The 22,863-nt window shown below is 33.9% G+C and overlaps 4 protein-coding genes across 6 annotated transcripts; 1 reads left to right on the top strand and 3 right to left on the bottom strand.

Moving 5' to 3' along the window:
• Nucleotides 1–7,736: 7,736 nt before the first annotated feature.
• Nucleotides 7,737–10,115, bottom strand: LOC125585404. Of its 3 annotated transcripts, XM_048754407.1 has the most exons (6): nucleotides 8,887–10,115; nucleotides 8,714–8,806; nucleotides 8,551–8,652; nucleotides 8,181–8,474; nucleotides 8,001–8,093; nucleotides 7,811–7,930 (listed from the first exon to the last, which is right to left on the bottom strand). In XM_048754407.1, the coding sequence occupies exons 1-6, from the start codon at nucleotides 9,061–9,063 to the stop codon at nucleotides 7,919–7,921; spliced, it is 771 nt and encodes a 256-aa protein (XP_048610364.1). In that variant the 5' UTR covers nucleotides 9,064–10,115; the 3' UTR covers nucleotides 7,811–7,918. The 3 variants fall into 3 exon arrangements, with proteins under 3 accessions (XP_048610362.1, XP_048610363.1, XP_048610364.1); XM_048754405.1 differs by having other exon boundaries at nucleotides 7,737–8,093; XM_048754406.1 differs by having other exon boundaries at nucleotides 7,737–8,093; nucleotides 8,714–9,084.
• A 975-nt stretch (nucleotides 10,116–11,090) lies between these two features.
• Nucleotides 11,091–14,454, bottom strand: LOC125585281. The gene is made up of 5 exons (XM_048754053.1): nucleotides 12,744–14,454; nucleotides 12,570–12,626; nucleotides 12,381–12,521; nucleotides 11,857–12,061; nucleotides 11,091–11,769 (listed from the first exon to the last, which is right to left on the bottom strand). Exons 1-5 carry the CDS (start codon nucleotides 14,452–14,454, stop codon nucleotides 11,091–11,093), a joined length of 2,793 nt encoding a protein of 930 aa, XP_048610010.1.
• Nucleotides 14,455–16,429: 1,975 nt separating this feature from the next.
• On the top strand, nucleotides 16,430–17,822 carry LOC106414003 (ethylene-responsive transcription factor CRF5). Its single transcript, XM_013854718.3, has one exon. The coding sequence runs from the start codon at nucleotides 16,613–16,615 to the stop codon at nucleotides 17,432–17,434; it is 822 nt and encodes a 273-aa protein (XP_013710172.2). The 5' UTR covers nucleotides 16,430–16,612; the 3' UTR covers nucleotides 17,435–17,822.
• Nucleotides 17,823–22,102: 4,280 nt separating this feature from the next.
• Nucleotides 22,103–22,853, bottom strand: LOC106412495 (putative F-box/kelch-repeat protein At3g17540). The gene is made up of 2 exons (XM_048754052.1): nucleotides 22,568–22,853; nucleotides 22,103–22,509 (listed from the first exon to the last, which is right to left on the bottom strand). Exons 1-2 carry the CDS (start codon nucleotides 22,851–22,853, stop codon nucleotides 22,103–22,105), a joined length of 693 nt encoding a protein of 230 aa, XP_048610009.1.
• Between the last annotated feature and the right edge of the window lie 10 nt (nucleotides 22,854–22,863).

Here is a 22,863-nt window from a genome sequence, read left to right as displayed (position 1 = left end):
TTCCTTGCTCTCATGTAGAATACTTGCGAATGGTAGGTTCGAATCATAGACCTATTGTGGCGTCTATTGAGAATAAAATACTTAAATTTCGTAAACAATTCCGGTTTGATAAGAGATGGATCGGTGAAGAAGGTCTAATGGAATCCATCAATCGCGGCTGGCATTCGAGTAATAGGCGTGGGGATGTAGGAATTGTTGGGAAAATTCACAACTGTAGACATGAGATTTCGGTTTGGAGAAAATCTAATCCACCATATGGGAAGGATAAAATAAATAATTTACAAAAGGCTCTTGAGGAAATTCAAAATGATTTTTCCAAAACAAATGATGAGGTCCTGGAAGTATCTCGGAAATTACAGGAAGCATATCGAGATGAGGAACAATATTGGGAGCAGAAGAGTAGAACGAAATGGCATACCTGCGGTGATCGGAATACGAATTTTACCATGCTCTTACTAAACAGAGAAGGATTCAGAATAGGATCATTGGCCTGTATAATGAAGAAGGAACTTGGGTTAATTCAGAGTCCAAGGTTGAAGAAGTTGCAGTAAAATATTTTATGGACTTGTTCCATACGTCATCCCCAGAGGTTTTTGATAGCTTTCTAGAGGAAGTCCCTACTTCGATAACGGACGGTCAAAATCGAAAACTTATGGCTGTGGCTACGGAAGAGGAGGTTAAAGCAGCACTATTCATGATGCATCCAGAAAAAACCCCTGGACCAGACGGAATGACTGCACTTTTCTATCAACAATCATGGTCAATCATCAAAGAGGACGTGGTGAATATGGTTAATAATTTCCTTACTTCAGGAGTGTTTGATGATAAATTAAATATGACGAATATTTGTCTTATTCCCAAAACGGTGAGACCCAATAGGATGACTGAATTGCGACCAATTAGTTTATGTAATGTTGGGTATAAGATTATTTCAAAGGTATTATGTCAGCGGCTAAAAGGTCTGCTACCAAAGCTGATATCGGAAACTCAATCTGCGTTTGTATCTGGAAGATTAATTTCGGATAATATTCTCATTGCTCAGAAAATGTTTCATGGTCTTCGTACAAACAATGCATGCAAAGATAAATTCTTAGCAATCAAGACAGATATGAGTAAGGCTTATGATCGTGTCGAGTGGCCTTTTGTCAAGCGTTTGCTATTGAAGATGGGTTTCTCGAGTGATTAGGTGACCCTAATGATGCAATGCATCTCTTCAGTTAATTATCAGGTTCTATTGAATGGGCAGCCGAAAGGGCATATTGTCCCAGAGAGAGGGTTAAGGCAAGGAGATCCGTTGTCTCCATATTTATTTATCTTGTGTACTGAAGCCCTCATAGCAAATATTAAGAAGGAGGAGCGTGAGAAACGACTAACGGGACTGAAAATTGCACGTGGCAGTCCGAATATTTCTCATCTCTTATTTGCGGACGATAGTTTATTTTTCTGTAAGGCTACGAAGGAGGAATGTGGTATAATTTTAAAACTACTTAAAAACTATGAGGCAGCCTCTGGTCAACAAATTAACTTTCAGAAATCATCGGTTCAATTTGGGCATAAGGTCCCATATAATATTAAAGCAGATATTCATACTATTTTGGGGATTACCAATGTAGGAGGGATGAGCAATTATTTAGGCATTCCGGAAAGTCTTGGGGGATCTAAAATATAAATTTTTGGTACCTAAATGACCGAGTTAATAATAAAGTAAATGGCTGGACAGTTCGGTTTCTTACTAAAGGGGGAAAGGAAGTCCTAATCAAATCAGTGGCTTCACTGATGCCAACGCATGTAATGTCATGTTTCAGACTTCCTAAAGGAGTTACGAAGAAAATAACAAGTACTCTTTCTCATTTCTGGTGGGGAGGAAGTGGAAATAAAAAAGGAATACACTGGCTTTCTTGGGATAAAGTGTGTGCTCCTAAGGAGGAGGGAGGGCTGAACTTTAGAGATCTTCAAGACTTTAATACAGCTCTGTTGGCTAAACAATTCTGGCGGTTACTAGATAAACCAGAATGTTTGTTCTCAAAAGTTTTTAAAGGCAGTTATTTTCGGAATACGGATCCTTTGGACGATCATAGATCATATTCATCCTCTTATGGATGGAGAAGAATCTGCTCAGCTAGATCTCTGGTTAAAAAAGGGCTAATCAAAAGAGTGGGAACAGGACAATCCATCTCCGTATGGGCAGATCCGTGGATTCCCGCTCCTCGCCCGAGGTCAGCAATACCAAAATCAAGTACTCAATTTTTACACCCTTCATTAAAGGTGGAACATTTCATTAACCCAACTGACTGCTCATGGAATGTAGACTTGCTGAATGCTCATATACATCCTGATGATGTGAAACTGATTCAGGGTTTAGCAATTAGTAGATCTCGAAATCCAGATACAGTGGGGTGGAGCTTTACGGAATCTGGTAAATATTCGGTTAAATCATGTTTTCGAACTGAATCTTTATACCCAGATAGAGTCCAGAGGAGTATTTTCTATGGACCTAATGTTAAACCGTTATTGGCCTTTTCTTGGAAACTGAAATGTCCACCAAAATTGAGACATTTTGTGTGGCAATCTCTTTCTGGTACACTATCAGTGTCCAAAAACCTTACAACTCGAGGGATTGTTTGTGATACACGATGTAGCATGTGTGGGGCAGATGATGAGACTACTAACCATGTTCTTTTCGAATGCCCACCCGCATTACAAACTTGGGCACTTTCTAGGATTCCTTCTTCTCCAGAGTTCTTTCCATCGTCGTCCGTTTTCACCAATATGGATTATTTATTTTGGAGATTACCAAAGGAGGAAGATTTACACTACTCTCCATGGTTACTATGGTATATTTGGAAGGCTAGAAATGACAAGATCTATTCAAATAAGGATGCCAATCCACAGGAGATCTTAAGGATGGCAGAGGTGGAAAGTAGGATGTGGACGGAGGCATAACTAACCGCAAAGGACCCTAATTCCTATACTGGGAATGTACATCAATATGTGTCTCTAGCCCTGGAAGAGTCTAGAGTTTGTTATATTGATGGCGCTTGGAAAGAAGATGATAAGTTCACAGGACAAGGGTGGTTTTCTAGAAAGAGTGGATCAACAGAGGTCATGATGGGGGCGATGAATCTTCGTAGAAGTTTGTCACCTCTCCATGCTGAATGTGAAGCACTAATTTGGGCAATGGAATGCATGAAAACCCTCCAATATTCTGACGTAGTTTTTGCGACAGATTGTTCTCAGCTGGTGAAGATGGTGTCGACACCTGAAGAATGGCCTGCCTGTTCTACACACATGGAAGAATTCAACCGAAGTAATACGTTCTTCCCCCACTTCCGGATCAGACATATTCTTAGAGCACAAAATACCTTGGCGGACAAGCTTGCACGTGGTGCGAGGAGTTCTCCTTCAGCTTTGCTTTATGTCGATTCAACTCCACCGGTTTGGCTCGCTAGATCGGTTGGAGATTCTAGTTAGTACTTGAGTGATGTTGTTAAAAAAAAATTCTCTTTCATGGTACATAGGCATCTTTTAAATATTTTTGTCAATTAATTTAGTAAAATTCATAATACTCCCTAAGTTGGTGGACTAACCACTATAAAATCGCTATTCTCTAGAAAAACGGAGACAACAAAGGTTTCAAACCTCTTTTTCCTTCATCATATGTTAGTGAAAGATGAACTATGCTTTAAAAAAATATTTTCCTATTTTTGAATTTTTCTCAAAATCTTTGTGTTAACCCCTACGAAAATATTGAATTTTTCGGTAAATGCTTTATATATTGAAGCCTATGATATTTAATGTTGTTTTAAAATTTCTAAACACATTACATATTTGTATTAATGTATATTAAACCCTCTTTCATGGTACATGGACATCGTTTTAATTTTTGTCAATTAATTTAGTAAAACTTCATAATACTCCCTAAATTGGTGGACTAACCACTATAAAATAGATATTTTCTAGAGAACAGAGACAACAAAAGTTTCAAAGATATTTGATCTTCATCATATGTTAGTGAAGGATGCAACTATGCATTAAAACAGTATTTTCATATTTTTGAATTTTTCTCAAAATCTATGTGTTAACCTCTCCTACGAAAATATTGAATTTTTCGGTAAATGCTCTATATACTGAAGTCTATGATCTTTAGTGTGTTTTAAAATTTCTAAACACATTCAATATTTGAATTAATGTATATTAAACTCTCTTTCATGGTACATAGGCATCGTTTTAATTTTTTTGTCAATTAATTTAGTAAAATTCATAATACTCCTAAGTTTGTGGACTAACCACTATAACATCGCTATTCTCTAGAAAAAGGGAGACAACAAAGGTTTCAAACCTCTTTGACCTTCATCATATGTTAGTGAATGATGCAACTATACACTAAAACAGTTTTTTCATATTTTTGAATTTTTCTCAAAATCTATGTGTTAACCCGTACGAAAATATTGAATTTTTCTGTAAATGCTCTATATACTGAAGCCTATGATCTTTAGTGATGTTTGAAAATTTCTAAACACATTTTATATTTGAATTAATTTATATTAAACTCTCTTTCATGGTACATAGGCATCGTTTTAATTTTTTGTCAATTAATTTAGTAAAATTCATAATACTCCTTAAGTTGGTGGACTAACCACTTTAAAATCACTATTCTCTAGAAAAATGGAGACAACAAAGGTTTCAAACCTCTTTTTCCTTCATAATATGTTAGTGAATGATGAACTATGCATTAACACAAAAGTTACAAACCTCTTTGACATTCATCATATGGTAGAGTGAATGATGCAACTATGCATTAAAACCGTATTTTCATGTTTTTGAATTTTTCTCAAAATCTATGTGTTAACAACCCCTACGAAAATATTGAATTTTTCACGAAATGCTCTATATACTGAAGCATATGATCTTTAGTGTTGTTTTAAAATTTCTAAACACATTCTATATTTGTATTAATGTATATTAAACTTTCTTTCATGGAACATGGGCATCGTTTTATTTTTTTGTCAACTAATTCAGTAAAATTTCATAATACTCCATAAATTGGTGGACTAACCACTATAAAATCGTTATTTTCTAGAGAAACGGAGACCACAAAAGTTTTAAACCTCTTTGATCTTCATCATATGTTATTGAAGGTTGCAAATATGCATTAAAACAGTATTTTCATATTTTTGAAATTTTTTCTCAAAATCTATGTGTAAATGCTCTATATACTGAAGTCTGTAATTTTTAGTGTTGTTTTAAAATTTCTATACACGTTATATATTTGTATTAATGTATATTAAACTCTCTTTGATGGTACATGGGCTTCGTTTTAATTTTTGTCAATTAATTTAGTAAAACTTCATAATACTTCATAAATTGGTGAATTAACCACTATAAATCGCTATTTTCTAGAGAAACGGAGACGACAAAAGTTCCAAACATCTTTGACCTTCATTATATGTTAGTGAAGGATGCAACTATGCATTAAAAGAGTATTTTCATATATTTGAATTTTTCTCAAAATCTATGTGTAATAAACATCAGTTTATATCTCTGTAATAAACACCAGTTTATATTGGTTTGTGGACTGACCAATATTTTTGTAGGGTTTAAATATTTGTTAATTACAGAGATATAGGTTCAAATAGCAGACTCCGAAATAGTCTGGTGAAAAGTAAACTCATATTGTATTTTACATACAGGTAGTGAAGGATACATCATTGTATGAGCCTATGAGCTAATCTTCGTTCACCTTTCTCTCAAAACAGTTTGTATATGTGTAGATTCATATTTTTATTATGTTACGTTTATAAAATGTTGAAAAATCTAAAATTATATTTTATTCTGAATCAATTCTTTTGACATTTACCTTTATTCCGTTTATTCAAGCACACAACTTAAACTTTAAATTATAAACGTTATATATTTGAACTCCAAAATCTGCAGTCTGAAAAGTGTCATTGAACATTAGTCAGTCACAACGCTCGACATATATGTTCTATTGTTTACTTAAATAATTAATATCTGAAATGTAATCCTGCAAATGATAAGTAAAGTGTATAGTATGTTTATTAATTAATCAGTGATGATGTTTTTCTCATAAACAAACATAAAGAAAGACATATAGACAACAGAACAAATAAATAAATAGACCACCTCGTTTCCTACCTACACCAACTCATACCTCATTTATATAACAAACAATAATGGTACATATATTTAACAAACAAGAAAAAATCTCATGCATGCAGGGACTTCTAACAGCACGTGCAATTGGAGCGGTCGAATAGGACTCCAAATATAAAAATTGAAAAATCAAGATTTTTTAAAAATATGTAGATAAATTATGGTAAGGAACTTTAAAATGTTAGATATAATGCTAAATTAATAACTTATAATTAAAAAAAATCAAACTAAGTTATTAGTTTTTAAAATTACTTGATAAAATCGCCAAATATACAATTAATAATTTTTTTGAACTGGTCTAAAATTAATTTGAGACGGCCCGGCATGCATGCCTTACCTCTCTTGCAACTTCTTTTGTGATCACTTTGTCTACAAGGTTCTTCATGTGGCCCTTAGGCTAAGATAGTCCAAATTCTCTTTCGATTTCTCTCTTTTTCTATAATTAGATTAATGCACACCATACACTACATATTCATTGTCGATTCTTATACTCCATATATGGTTCCACTAAGGATCTGTTAATTTATATTTAATTGTATTTCATCTCAAACCGTTACATTAGTCAATTACTTTGGCTAATCATACAAAAGATCTGGTTATGGCCCCCAATTTCTATTACAAAACTTATGAAAGAAGATGTATCCACGTCCATATAAGAACCTGAGTAGGTCAAAACTTCAGTGGAATATAAAGAGAAATATTAGGAGTTTTTTTTCATATATCGTTAACTTGTGAGAACATCCAATTTTTAAACACTTATATTGATTAAGAACATCCAAGTTTGACCGTATCCCTAAACTTAATGTTAAGTGCCTTAATATGTATAGGAACATAACTATCATTTGAATAAAATTTTCAAATTTTGCTCCCTAATTCAAGTCCAGTGTTAACGCTGAATATAGTTATAATATAGGAAAGCAAATAATCAGGGCTGCAGTCACTTGATCTCCAAGCAAACATATCATAATTTTCAACAAAATTAAAATAATCTGAGAGACATTCGAATTATGACGAGATCATCACTACAAAAAAAAGGTAGTCTTACATCATTTATTTTGAATATTTGTATTACTTATAAATGATGTAAAAGAGTTTTACATCACTTAAAAAAGTGACTCTGAAAGTGGTGATGCAAATAATTTACATCAATTCATTTAATAATTGATACAAAAATATAAATTATTTATATCATTTACATAAATGATGTTATTATGTATCAATTTCTGATAAATGATATTAGTTCTTACATCAACTATACTAAATGATGTAAGTATTTCTATCAATTAAAATAATTGATTTAATAATTTGTATCACTTATAAATAACTGACATATAATTAATATCAATTTTAAGAAGTGATCCAAAAATGTATCATTATATAGTTACCGATTTAAAGTATTGGTATCATTTACTTATAATTGATGTTACATTTATTTCAGTTTTCACAAATTATTCTAATTAAATGTATCACTTATAAAAAGTGATGAAAATATTTTTTATTTCCGTATTTATTATTAATATTAAAAATATTATATTTTAGAAAACGAAAAAATATTTTTTTAAAGAAAAACACAAATCTGAATTACTAATTAATCTACAAGCATCTGAATTACATATTCATCCATAATACAAATTCACAAAACAGAAATAAATTAAACAAACATTGTAGAAAAATGTTGCTAAACTAATGTTAATGATGATCACCAGCATAGTTTCCAACATTTGAATATCCATGGACACCTGCATCATTGCATTTCCTGAAATAAAATAATATAAATTGTTATGTATCATACAATCTTTTTCTTTAAACTTAAACATACTATTTACCTGATTAGGATTAGATGGAGTCGGTATGTTTGCGAAAGGTGGGTTTGGTATGTTAGCAAAAGCTACTGCAAAACTTGCAGCCCATGCTCTTGCCTAAGTATTTATTTTAATGTATTAGTTTTATATATAATATATAATGAGATATTTTAACTTATAGACTATTATTATAAATATTATTACCTGTTCACCGGTTGAAGTACCAATTATTTGTTGGATGAAAGTACTCATTCCCTTAACTTGATTTGATAGTTCTTTCACTTGTGTCTGCAACCCAACGACCATTTCAGAATTGTCCACCTCTTGTCTAGTTGCAGTACAACGTCTCACCAATTTTGATGGTGTAGGTCCTCGACCAACACAACGTACTCGTCCTGGACGCTCCGGACCAAAAACTTGAGCAAATTCATCATCCAGTGTGGCTGCAACATTGCTTGTGCCATGAGAATTTTGATTCAACAAAGTTGTAAGCGCTTCCTAAAAAACATGCAAAAAGTAAATGTTAAACTAATTGGCAAAAAAACAATGAATGATGATTTTATATAAAACTAACCGCTCGTGTTTTTGCCTCTTCACATACAAAGCTTCCATCAGGTTTCGTGCGCGTCTCAATAAAAAACTCTGCTCGACATGGAGTTTTTCCGGTTCTGATTGTCTTCATAAACAAAATTAGTATAATAAACTAGTTTTATATCATAACTATGAATGTTACTTACTATATCATTTCTTTTTCTCGAGAAACTCTTTCTTCCACATACATGAGGCATAGTATGTTTTTTTTGGTTCTTTGTATTCCTCTCTTGCATTTTCTGAAATCTCAAATGTAAAAATATTAAATGTGCTTGATAAGAAATATACAACATATAAATGTACAATAAATAAATTTTACCTTCCATTTTTCAGTAAATCTCATGTGCACAAAATGCTCCCATTGTTCTTCAGGAACATTATTGGGTCGATTCTGCAATGTTTGAAGTTGATCATTTCGTTTGTGTTCTTTCCAAAGACGTAGTTTGACATCTTTGCATCTGCTTCCCAATGCACTCATCACATATCCTTTTCTCATCGTTGGATCATCAAACCAGAATTTGGACTGAAAAAAACAATACCCAACAATTCATTAAAATAATACATATATCACAAAACATTACTTGATCAAGAAAATATATAGAGATGAAATGATGGCAGAAACTACCTGAATAACATCCCACACTTTTCTTTTAGTGTGAATATTGACCATCCTCCAATCACTGTAATTGATAGGTAGCAAATTCACATCATTGCTTAATTGACCTAACCATGATCCGAGTAAACCACCAGAATCCCCAATTGGTTGACCGCTATTTTCATCAAAATGCACGATCACTTTACTGCTCTGAAGTTTCCATACATCTTTAGATGTCACCATTTTGCCTTCTACACTGCCCTCAGAATCTTATTGATAAACACATCACATAGACGATAAAAATAAATTAGTACATAATATAAAACTAAGTCTAGTGAGAAGACAATAAGATAGAGTCATGCAGAGAAAAATATGGCTTACAAGTTTCCACCATCTAATATGTTCAATAAAATAATAAGATACCAAATGAAAGAGAAATATAAAATCATGCGTGTATACCTTGTTGACTAAATGTCTAATTAACAATTTCTTTGAAAAAAAAATTCTATTAATATTAAAAGTAGTGATCAGTTTAGATTATATTTATTACCTATCACTTGTATTTTCCACTTGAAGCTTTTACATTCTGGAGCAAGTGGAGGAGGCGCATTGAAACTTGTTTCTAAATGCGGTGAATCATCTGGAGGTTGTGTCTCTGAATCCATGAAATCCATAATCCTAAACAAGATAAAAAATAAATAAAACTTGTTATATTCATTCTTACAACTATCGATAAATTGAGAAGAAGAAGAAGAAGAAGAAGACAAAAAAAAATTAACTAAACCTCAGAGAAGAGATATAAATGTTTGAGACAATTTTGTGTTTCAACAAAGACGTTGAAACTCAGAAGAAGATATATTTTTCAAAAAAAAAAAACCAGAAAAAGATACATTTACAACAATTTTCTTTCGTTTTTGAAGAGAGACTCGTTTTGGAGAATCAAATTAATCCCCTCAAAGCTCGTTCACTTAGTGGATGAATCCAATCAAATCGATCTGCTCAAGGTATCCCAACTATTGAATTCGATCAGGATCAGAGCTACGTACCTTAACCGTCAAAAAAGCGTAGTGTGCCTGCAAAAAAAAATAACTAAACATGTATATAATTAAGAAACTCTTTAATTAATTCCCGCTTGAGAAAAAACGTAGTGGCGGGATAAAAAACAGACATTATTTTCACATATTTTCACTAATACATGCATGTGACCGAAGTCACTCAGATTGTGACTTAGATTGTGACAATATATAATTGGCAAAAAAATCATACAAGACTCGATCATGCCACAAAGACGCCAGCAAGCTTTTGTATAGAATAGAGCCTTCTCAAAAATCCACATGTCACGTACAAGTACCTGCAAAAGCAACATCAATGTGTCTCACTTGCCGATAGAAATGTTCTTAAATTTCAAAGTTAGTTACAGCAAGTGAAATTAGATTTTGATTGATACTGCAGGCCAAATATTATTTTTAAAGTAATACCAACTAGTTGTAGCCTCGAAACAATAATTTGATCCACGCCCCTAGAAAGAAAGAAGTGATCCAAGTGTACTTTTGTTATTGTCTCCAGCCACTACAATGCCTTTTGAATCGTACGCTTCAAATTAATTTCTGAAGATAGAATAGATATTCATAACTCAGTACAGCTTCAAATGCACTTGAAACATTCTGATGACTAAAGATTATACTGACCTGTAAGGACTTGAGTCAAGAGTCAAACATATACTCTTTAGATGTGAGAAATCAAGTAGATGTCTACAGCTGTAACGATATAGAAACACAATCAATTTCTGGACAAGCTTATGCATAATCTAAAAGACAAAGGACAGTTGTCACGAATCATGCATGTGTAAACAAAAGAAAAAAAACCGTAAGGATCGAACCTGAATTATGGAAGCTCAAAGTTGAGTTGTTCATGAAAGAAAGGAAAATTTAATCTAAATCAGATTCATCATTCAACTGTTCTGAGCCATTTGAATCACCCATATCATATACGTCTCTCGGCTGCATATGAATTGCAATATTCCACTCTAATTCAGATGGATCTTTAACGTAGTAAACCATTTTTGCTTGAGACGCCAATATATATGGTTCATCCTCTGCATTATCCCCAGTGTGTAACAAGCGTGAAAAATTTACCATATGATGACCATATGTATCTGTTTTGTATCCTCGTTCCGTACGGGTGTCCGCCCACGTACACCTGAATAATACAACTTTGAAAACTTCATAGTAGTTGAGCTCCATAACTTCGGTAAGGTTGCCATAGTATGGAACAATTCCTGTTCTTGGGTTAGGATCACGAGAACTAGCATAGCTCATAGTCTCAGCAGCCACATAAACACCACTATTTTGTGTTTTCAAATTAGCTTCTCTTTCCGCTGTACGGAACTTGCAACCATTGATATTATAAGCTGTATACTTCAAAACTTTATCAGATGGACCCAAAGCTAAACACCGTATATCATCAGTTATCCCATCTAACTCATTTGACTCTACTTTCTGTTTGAGCCAGTTTGCAATATTAAGATGCATTTCTCGATCAATGTCAATAGCACGATGCCTATTGCTTTGATGAGTCTGTTTCGTCAACAACTCATTTTTATATTTCCTAAACAATCAAGTAACATAACAAGTATATTAGTAAACTTTAATGAAACATAATTGAACTAGTTATTCTTGAAAGAGATAAACTTACTCTCGTAATGGATCAAGTAGTTGACAGTTGATCAATACATGTCGATGTGCTTGTTGTCTCTCAACATGACTAAGAGAATAAACTTGACCTGCTCCAACAAATCTTCCATGGTTTGGAAAAATAAGTAGAAGTTCTGAGTGTGGTCTAATGTTAGTATCAGCTAAAGGCTGATCATCAACGCGGCCAGTCCGAGTGAATCGTGTCTCTATATCATTGAGATACATTGAACAAAATGTTATACACTCATCAGCTAAATACTGCTTACATATAGATCCTTCTGGCTTAGCACGATTCCGAACATATGATTTAAAATATCCTAGAGTCCTGCAGGTAATTGAATCAAGTAAGGTTTCAAATGTGTGTATATATATTTATATATAAAAATTAATTAATCAAAACACACCTTTCAATCGGATACATCCAACGAAATGGAACTGGTCCACCAAGTTTTGCCTCTTCTGTGAGATGTACTATTAAATGTACCATCACTGTAAAAAAAGATGGAGGAAAAAACATCTCCATACGGCATAAAGTCACCACAATACGATCTTGTAATCTATCAAGCTCATTGATATCAAGAACTTTTGCAGAGATATCTCTAAAAAACTGACAGATCTCGACAATGGCTGATGTCACATCTGTTGGCAGCAGATTTCGAACTGCGACTGAAAATAAATCTCTCATTATCACGTGACAATCATGGCTTTTTAAACCTGCTAGCTTTCGACCACTAACATCAGCACAACTTGATATGTTTGAAGCATAACCATCTGGAAGTTTTACATTTTTTAAGACACTTAAAAAAGTATCTTTTCCATGATTGTTCAGAGAAAAACACGCAGCTTGATACTTGTCATTATGATCAGGCCACAAGTCAGAACGTATACCCATCTCACGAAGATCTTTTCTAGCATTCAGATTATCTTTAGATTTATTTTTGTCATCCAACAATGTGTAGGCTAGATTGTCAAACACATTCTTCTCTATGTGCATGACATCCAAATTATGTCGCAACATTGTAACTTCCCAATAGGGCAGCTCGAAAAATATACTTCTTTTCTTCCACTGTTGAGTACTAGATCTTCCAGCATCACTTCGATCCCTCTTTCTTCCAACACCAACTAAACTATTCTTCTTACCAAGGGTAACATCAACTTGTTGTAGTTGTTGAACAATTGTAGAGCCTGTCAGTGTGGCTGGTGGATGCCTAGTTTCTGTTTTCCCATCAAAATGTGCAGTGATCTGACGAAAACCATGATCTGGAGGAAGAAATCGGCGATGACCGATAAAACAATTTTTTTTTCCGTGGCGTAAACGTTGTCCGATTCCATCATAATTACAGCTTGGACATGCTGATGCTGTATATGTATTCCAACCCGACAAATTTCCAAGACCAGGAAAATCACTAATTGTCCACATAAGAGCTGCTCTCATGTTAAAAGTTTGCTTTGTCGAAGAATCTAACGTTTCAATCCCATCAAACCATAACTCCTTCAACTCTTTGATAAGTGGCTGCAAGTATACATCAATATCATTACCAGGCATGTGTTTTCCGGGGATAACCATAGAGAGGATCATTGATGTCTGCTTCATTGACATCCACGGTGGAAAATTATAAGGAAATAATATCACCGGCCAGATGCTATAACTGCTACTCATCGTACCAAATGGGTTAAAACCATCTGTCGCCAAGCCCAATCTGACATGCCTTGGATCAGAAGCAAATTCATGATGGTTTTGATCAAATTCTTTCCAAGCCCTACCATCTCTTGGATGACGAAGTTTACCATCATTGTTACTAGTAGTTGCATGCCATCTCATGTGAGTAGCAGTTTTGGATGACATGAATAAACGTTGCAACCGTGGCTTTAGAGGAAAATACCGCAAAACTTTTGCAGGAGCTTTACTTTTTTTTTTCTCTGATCCAGAATTTGTGCTCTTTGTATTTTCTTTCCAACGAGAAGCTTCACAAACCTTGCAAATCTCTCTTTCTGCATCTGCCTCCCAATACAACATGCAATCATTTGGACATGCATGGATTGACTCATAAGTCATTCCCAGTTTGCGAATAACCTTTTTCATATCATTAAACGAATCTGGCAATTTAGCATGTGTAAATGCTTCTTTCATCAAATCAAGCACCATGGACATTCCCTTGTCACTAATCTTGCACATACATTTGATATGGTATAGTTTCAGTATAAAGGACAACTTCGTGAACTTAGTGCAGTCTGGATACAGCTCTTGATTATAATCAGCAAACAACTCATCAAAACTTTCTCCTTTTCCAAAGGTTCCACTGGAAGTTGATGGTCTGTCTGCGCCCATAGGTTGACTGGTCGTTTCATTTCCATATTCACCAGGCATATTCACACTAATATCGGGAAAAATGTCATCTAAAAGATTCAAAGTTGAATCCAATTCAGACTCATTAACATCAGACGGTAGTCTTGTATTTCCTGTGACACACACTTCCTCTCCATGTAGTATCCAACTTGTGTAAGAACTTAAAAACCCATAGCACATCAAGTCACCTTCGATATCATCTTTTGACAAAGATTTGGTTAGAAGACAACGGTTACATGGACATTTCATCATGTTTGCATTTGATCTAGTAAATGCAAAATCCAGAAAACGTTTCACCCCCAATCTGTAGTCTTGGGATAATCGTGGTTTATTTATCCACGACTTGTCCATTAAAACCTGAAAATTTTATTTAGCACATTTATAAGTTTTAGAATTTACAAATTTGACTTTAAATTCCTAAATGTTTCAAATCAATCTGTTTATAAATAGAACAATGAAAACAGTTATAATAATTGATTTAGTTTTAAAAACCTTATAAATTTGAACGATACGTTTGCTGGAAATCTTTTTAGCGTTTTGACTTTTTTTGTATACTGAAAATGTGTCGCTTTATTATAAATTTAGATAAGGTTTATTAGTTTTTCTTTTTAATTTTGTGTCTCTTTTTATTGTTTCAGTGATAATGATGAAATGAAACAACAATTGTCCTCACTAACCTCCAAGACTAGTCTTGGTTGTGAAAGCTTTTTTTTTGTAGTGAAGAAATGTTTCGAACCTTGACCCTTACTGTGTTTCCTTTGACGTAGCAATTTCTTTTCCCAAATCCAGTTATGATAATGGCCTAGAAATCTGACAAATAAATGAAAGCAACTCACAACATCAATACTCTTGAAAATCTCGTAGATGACAAAACATTAAACATTAACCCTTATGAAACTTTATGAAACTTACTGAACCCTTCGTAGTCTCTTCCTCTAGGATATCTCTGGAAAAGCGTAAGATTCCTTTTTGCATAAACAAGCTACAGGTACGTGATTAAAGTCTATCAATTTCCATCTTCTCTTCTTTCTAGGTCACGTTCAATATCTCAGTTCTTATCGAATAAAAATTTTGAATTATGATCAAATAACTAATTGTGTTTCTAAAAGTGAAAGTCAACATCAAACAATATACAAAACAGATTCCTTTTTTTTCGACATAAATATCTGATGCCAATCTAAACTAATTTTTCATAAATGAGAACTACAATTTTTATATACATTTTTATTTGGATAGTGAAATTAACGATATTTGACATTAACAATGAAGTGGGCACCACTAACTTAGTGTTTGGACAAGGAAATTTATCATTGATATATTCAACGGTCAAAGCAACATGGCCTCCTAGTTCTATATGTTATTTAATTATTAAAAACATAATTATGAATCCTTAAGGTACCACAGTTACGTTTGAATGTGAAAATATAATTTTAGGAAGAGAATCATTAATATAGTTTTTGTTAGAATCACTTGTTACTGATGTAAATTTTGTATTATTTTTGTAATTGATGTTAACTAAAAAAGAAATACATCAATTAGTTAATCGATTTAAATTTATATAATTATATCACTTTTGTTTAAATGATTCTAATTTATAGAAATTATATCACTTAATTCAATTGATGCCAAATTTATTAATACCAACATCATTTATTGTAACGGATGCTAAATTATGTATTTTTTGCCTCACTTATAAATAAGTAATGTAAAATAAGATCACTTAGTTTTGTGATACAAATGAAGTGATACAATTCAACACTTATTTTGTAGTGCATAATGATAACAGCGTCCTTTCCCAAAGCTTTTGAGAAAACATTCCATAAACATCATTACCATAAAATTCATAATTATCGTAGTGGGTCAAAAGCAGTGTTGAGTGACCAGTCTCACGTGACAGAAGGCCCATTTCTTCTCACAAGCACGTGAGGTACACGAACATGCATCACGCGTGGAGATCGCCTAAGTAGCTTGTATAGGATGGTTTAGACCAAACCGAACTATGCCAAGTGTCGATAGTCTAGCTCACAGATCAGAGAAGTGGCTAGTCGTTTGAAGCGCCACTAATCTCTCTCTTAATGACTACTACTTAAAAGCCATTTTTAATACTCCTAATAGAAAACATAATTATGACATTTACAAATAAAATATTGAAATTCTCGGAATTTTCACAATAAAAATGAAATCTTCCAAAATCGAAAAGGAAAGTGAGAAAAATGAAAAACAAAAAGAATTTTTTTTTTTTTTTGGTTAAAAAATGGAAAAAGCAATAAATAAGGCGTGACTATATTTAAAACGGGATGTTACTAACAAACGGCGATATATTCGTAGCCTTTTTGACTCTTCTTCTTTCTTTGTAACTGTTAATCCAAAATCTACTCTCTTCCTCTCTCTTCTCCGATCTCTAAGAGAAATGAAAAGCCGAGAGAGAAACGTCAAGTACACGGTTCACCGGAAGCTCACATCCCTAACAAACCAACCCATCAACGGTTGCCCCAAGGTTGTGAAAATCACAGTCACTGATCCATGCGCTACCGATTCCTCCAGCGACGAAGAAACCGACGACAGATTCGTGTCTCCGGCCAAGAGAGTGAAACGTTACGTGGAAGTAATCAGGTTCTGCGACGACAACAACAACGGAGCTTCAAAACGCAAGAAACCGACGAACAAGGCGGCGGAGCCAGTCAAGTACAGAGGAGTGAGACGGCGGCCGTGGGGGAAATACGCGGCGGAGATTCGCGATCCTTCGAAACGAGCTCGAGTCTGGCTCGGAACGTTTGACACGGCGGAGGAAGCCGCCATCGGATACGACAGAGCCGCGATTCGGATCAAAGGACGTCACGCTTTGACGAATATTCTCACTCCTCCGTCTAGTGACGATTCGGCGATGGAGGAGTCTCGATCCAGTAGCATCATGCGTTCTCCTACCTCTGTTCTCCGTTTTAGCGGCAACGAAGAGACAGGGCCCATTAATCTCTCCTCGGCCCATCAAGAAGCTCCGGCGGGTTTTGCCTCGCCCGATCCGTTTTTCTCGCCTCCCGAACTGTTTCCCGCGAGAGACTGTTTCTGGGATTCCGAAATTGCCCCTGATCCTTTGTTTCTAGACGAGTTCCAGTTATTACCGAACAGCAGTACAGTCTCGAAGTTGTCGGAGAGTTTTCCACTAGGCGTGATCGAGGATTTGAGCTCTTGCTCGTGGGACGTGGATGAGTTTTTCAAGGATCATTTATTCTGATTAAATGAGAAAATTTCTTTTTATTTTTCGGTTTTTTCGAGTGATGAGTGTTTGGTGATGCATCTTGGTCGTCCGTTTTCCCTTTTTTCCAGTTCGACCAAGGTGTACGGCTCCGATCGGTTGGAAGAAGAAGAGGGAGAATCCCGGAGAAGCGTAACGGATTCTTAATTTATTATTCGTAATTTTAAAATTTTATGTTGCGAGTAAATATAGGTATCAGATTTTTATGTTGCGAGTAAATATAGTATTAGATTTTAAAATTTGTGAGTTTTGAATTGGGGATTTTGGGGAGGTTTTTGTTGTTTTGATATTTTTATGTTTGTCACTATGCAAGGAAGCAAATATTATTAATTCTAGTATATCTTATAATAAATGTAAATCTTTGTCTTTTGTTCCTTCCCATGAATCTCACCAAGTGGGGTTTGTGTGACATGTCACATTTTTTTCTTATACATGAAAAACATCAAATCAAACTCTTCAACTAAGTCCTAGCAATAAATAATAAAAGTGAAACAAAATTACTATAAAATCCTACATATCTAAGACCAAATCAACTAAAAATCTAATTTAAACATTCTATCAAAAGATAAATATTGTTTATTTTGTATAGCTATATACTCCAATGTAACTTTTGGCTTTAAGTGTCAGAGCAACAATGCCCATTAATGTGAAGAACCAACTTATTGAATCATATCTAACACTACAAATTGTCTTCACTTTAACACCATTATCAATTTCAAAGACAACCACTTACTACACGTTTTACTTCTTGTATCCAAAATTCACGTCCATGCAAATAGTTAATTTGATTGGACATAAACAGCAAAACTAAACTATACAAAGTTTGGTATACATCAATCTTTTAAGGAGAGGAAGTGAGTAGATAAAAGCAATGAAACAGTGTTAATGAGAGAAAGACAATGTATTGGGACATGAAATTTAAAGGAAAGACCACAGAGTCTTCTGTTTTGGAAATGGAAATTTAAAGGAAAGAGTCTTCCAATGAAGATGAAGACTTCTCATAATCTTGTCGTTGACCTTAGTCCCCCACTATGATTTATTTAATTATTTTTTCCAATGTATCAAACTTTAGATTACGACGTTTCCTAATATCATTTCAGAAACATCTTGTAAATTTGCCATTAATTTATTCACATGGTTTAAACCTGCCACTCTCTTCCTACTTTTGGAAATGTTTTATATTAGATTGTAGACTTTTCTTGCATTTCTACTAACTATGTTTTTTCATCATCATTTTTCTCCATTTGTGACGAGAGTGTAATCAAAATAGACATGCCAAAAAGAAAAGAAATCTTATTTGAGAAACTCAAAATAGTAGAAAGGGGTCTGTGAACTGTGATGTTTTAGAAATAAAAAAAGGACCATTCACCAAAAACAGCAATGACAACAACAGCATTGGTCCGTTCGAGGTTTAATTTGACCAATTGAATAGATTTGTCTCTTTCGTGTGTTTTAAAAACTGGACCAGACCATTTTCACTTCCCGAAGTGCGACTAGACTACGGAGAGACCTTCTTTCTCGCAAAGAAGCAACGCTCCACTCATCTATTAGAGGAATTCTATATAATTATCTTTATATTCTGACAATTTATTCTGAAATTTTAACTTAATGCGTATGGTAGGAGATGCTCTGTTAATAGTTTTTCAAATGACAGGCAAACAAAAAAATGTTTTAAAACAACATCAACCAATCGTTTTTCCGCAGTAAAATTCAAAAGACTTTAATTTGTAATATATATATATATATCTCACATAGATGAGCAATAAATAAAGTGGGTCTAAGCCCATGTTGAGAACCACGTTGGAAAAGGTAATGTGTTTATCAGACAGAGGTTGGCCCAAATCAAATTGAGAGGTGAGACAAGTTGCCTACAAAATCTCTGTACCAATGAGATTAAATTGGGTCCCATCAAATCTTCTTTTAAGTAAATACCTTCTCAAAACGCTTTACACTTAGATCTCACCCGGTTTAACGTCGGTTCTCTTGTAAATACAAAGCTGGTAAATAAGATGCTTGTGAAATATCAGCTGTTATATCAAAGATTCAAAAGCTTGTCATCATGTTGTCAATTTAGGTAACAATGCAAGAACCAAAGAATAAAGGCACAAAGTGTTTTGTTTTCCTACAACTTGTTCGCTTAAACAATACTAGGTGATAACCCGCGCCCTGCACGGGGCGAGAAGATTATTAAAATATTATAACTTTTAATATGTAGACATAATAAAAATTAAAGTCATAGTAAAAACAATATATGTAAGAAAGTACGGATTATAGCTAAGAATTTTAGTATGTCAATATAAATTTATATGCGATGGCCATTAAAATTAAATTGTATATTTGTTTGCATGCGGGTAAATTATAAATACAATATTAAATGAAACATAAGCAACAGTCTAATAAAATATAAAATGAACAATGTATAAAAAAACAAAACAAAAATAAAAATGGAGACAAAATAACTGATGTCAATAATGTTTTCATAAGTCTTCGTTTGCAATCCTATTATGAGAAATATAGCAAATAGATCATCTAGAGAATTTAAAAACATTATTTAACAAAATATGTGAATGCATGTATTACCTCAATCGTAAAGCATCAATTTCTGGAACACCAATGGGGTCGAAGACAACTTTGGAAAACCCATCAATGTTAGTAACCCTCTTAAGTCGGCCTTATTATGAAATATGAAAAAATATTAGTAAAATATACATATAATATCAGCTCCGATTAATTTATTGTATATACAATAAATACAATAGATTACCTTGTCCCCATTTAATTTGCCAACACTACAAAACACATAATATTATGTCTGCATCTATAGAATTCCATAAATCATTGAAAACATGAGCAAATGCACCATAAGCGACACACTTAATGACGACGTTACTGTAAAAAAAAAAGGGGTTCAAACCATGTGATACTATACAAATGTATATCTTTCTTTTTACAGATGTTGAATACTTACGGGATGTGTAGTACAAAAAAACAGATTTTGTGGTCGATGATACCATTATTTCCGTTCGTAGGTTCCATCATATATTCTTCAAGAAATCCTACTCCTATAAACATAGTTTGCTTGTTGCAAGATTAGTTTTATGAATTTTGATATGAACTTTAGATGTATCAGTGATGGTCACGACAAAAATATATCAGAATCATTCCCCTATCGATTAAAGTAAGTTTTTCAATTCTTTGAATTTAGTTTCCTTGATTACATTAACAATTAAATTGTGTTTCCTTAATATTTTGAAGCATTAAGTCTTGGGTTTAATTGGTTATTTTCGATGAATTGAATCAAAAATATCATAAAACGATTTGATATGAACATTCGTATAGGTTATGATATAAATATTATGATAAACGATTGTAGATTAGTTTTATGATAAACATAGTTTGCTTGTTGCAAGATTAGTTTTATGAATTTTGATATGAACTTTAGATGTACCAAGTACTGATACAGGTTAAAGAACTTAGTTGTACCACGTTTAAAGAATCAAAAATTGTACTAAAGCATACATAACGATCGATGAGACACTTATTGTGTTGCCTTATTTAAATAAAACATTTCCAAATTTTTGAACATATCATAAAGTCTACCTTAGAAATGAGTTAATATGCTGCCTTATTTAGATCCCGATTTTTTTTTTGGAAATCGGAATGTAATCCGAAAGTGATTTTTGAAATCCGAAATCATATAGTATAATGTAATGACCAGTGGCATTTGTATGTAATTTTTCTAGTTCATGAAGGGTTTTTCTAAAAAGTAAGTGAGAGTGCATGTGGTGATGACACCTAGGAAATGGCACTCATGTAATAAACACATGAGGCCAAGGTTTATTTCTAGCAATGCTCCTCCTTTAATAAGAAAGGGATTACATTTGAATGTGAAAGAAACTTATGTAAATTCAAATTATATAACATAACGACTGTAATTTGTAGAGATTGATTTAGCATTTTTTTAACTTACATCTTTCGACTCATGATTATAAGTTTTGAACGGTTTGGACAAGATTTTTCTTCCTCAGGCAACAACATAAAACATTATGATTATAACCCACGTCAAGAGGTGTAGGTTATGGCTTGAGCTACTTTAGTTTTGTTTCTCTTTTTTTTCAATTCAAAACAAGTTAAATGCATATTGAATGTGGACCGTTATGCGTTTTTAGGTACATTTATATCGGATCTGGCCGGAAGTTAACTCTTTTTTCCATGTTGCACCTACTCGAATCCGGGTCCAACATGACACTCATTTCTGCAGCTGTTTGAGCCAATAGAGGTTAGACTTGGATGCATCAACATCACTAATTCAGTGATGGATGATTTGTCTTTATAATATGCCAAAACCCTCGGTTTGTTTTCTCTAATGATAATAAACAATAATAGTGTTAGGTATCAAAGCTATTAGTACCTAGTTGGTGAAATGCTCATAGTGATATTGGGCCAATATAAAGATACCACTTATTACTATTGGTTTCGCAGCTTGATTCTCAACTTATCGTGTTTTAATTGTCTTCACAAAACATTGTAGCCCCTATTCTTGTTGATGAATAGACCGTTTTCAAACACAAAAGCAAAACAAGAAAATCATAATCAAGCGTCGCCTAAACCGAAACAAACCAGAAGAAAGAAGAAAGAGTAATTCATTTAAGGGCTATAACACAGCCTCTGTTTCTTATGCCTCTTGTTAGGTGTACTTTTCTGAATGCGAACCAAGCTTGGAGCATAAGTGATGATACGTGGCCAATCGAAAGTAGATATCTTAGCTTCATAAACTTGTTTCTCCATATACTCGTCAGAAATGTAGATTCTGGTCACAAATTTATGACGCAACTCTGCTACACAAGACAGTACCGCCACTTTATTCTCTTCGTCGAACAAGAAGCTTTCAAAATACATGTTATGTTCATTTAAATCGCTTCCCAGGACCGGGTCGCTCCTCCACGACAGGTCTTTGGCTTCATCATCATCGTCAATCTTATTGGTCACCAATATCCTCATCGACCCTTCCGTGTTAAGAACATGTAACAAGGCGATTTTTTCATCTCTAACAGCTGAAAGAAACGCTTTATCCCAAGGATGAAGATTCTGAAACGGAAGAGGGAGACGCACGAGCGTCTCGGTAGTGAAATCGAACTTTGTGATCAAGAAAAGCATCATTTACTTTATCTCGAGGAGCAACAAAGTAAGCGTCTCCTTTCAAACACACGCCGTTGCGATTCACGGAGTAGCCAAGAAGAGGAAAGGAGGCATCAAGAACCCTCCACGAATCAGAGGTAAACTCATAGATCTCACCCAACACTACTTTCTTGTCGTTTTGACTATAATAACGCCTCAGGATTTTGTAGCTACGATGACCACCACTAGAAGAAGTGGTGTATCCTAAAGCATAAGGCATTGGCGAAAGA

This window comes from Brassica napus, chromosome C4, assembly GCF_020379485.1.
Source record: "Brassica napus cultivar Da-Ae chromosome C4, Da-Ae, whole genome shotgun sequence".
Classification (NCBI taxonomy): Eukaryota; Viridiplantae; Streptophyta; class Magnoliopsida; order Brassicales; family Brassicaceae; genus Brassica; species Brassica napus.
This window is presented reverse-complemented; position numbering and strand designations above follow the sequence as displayed.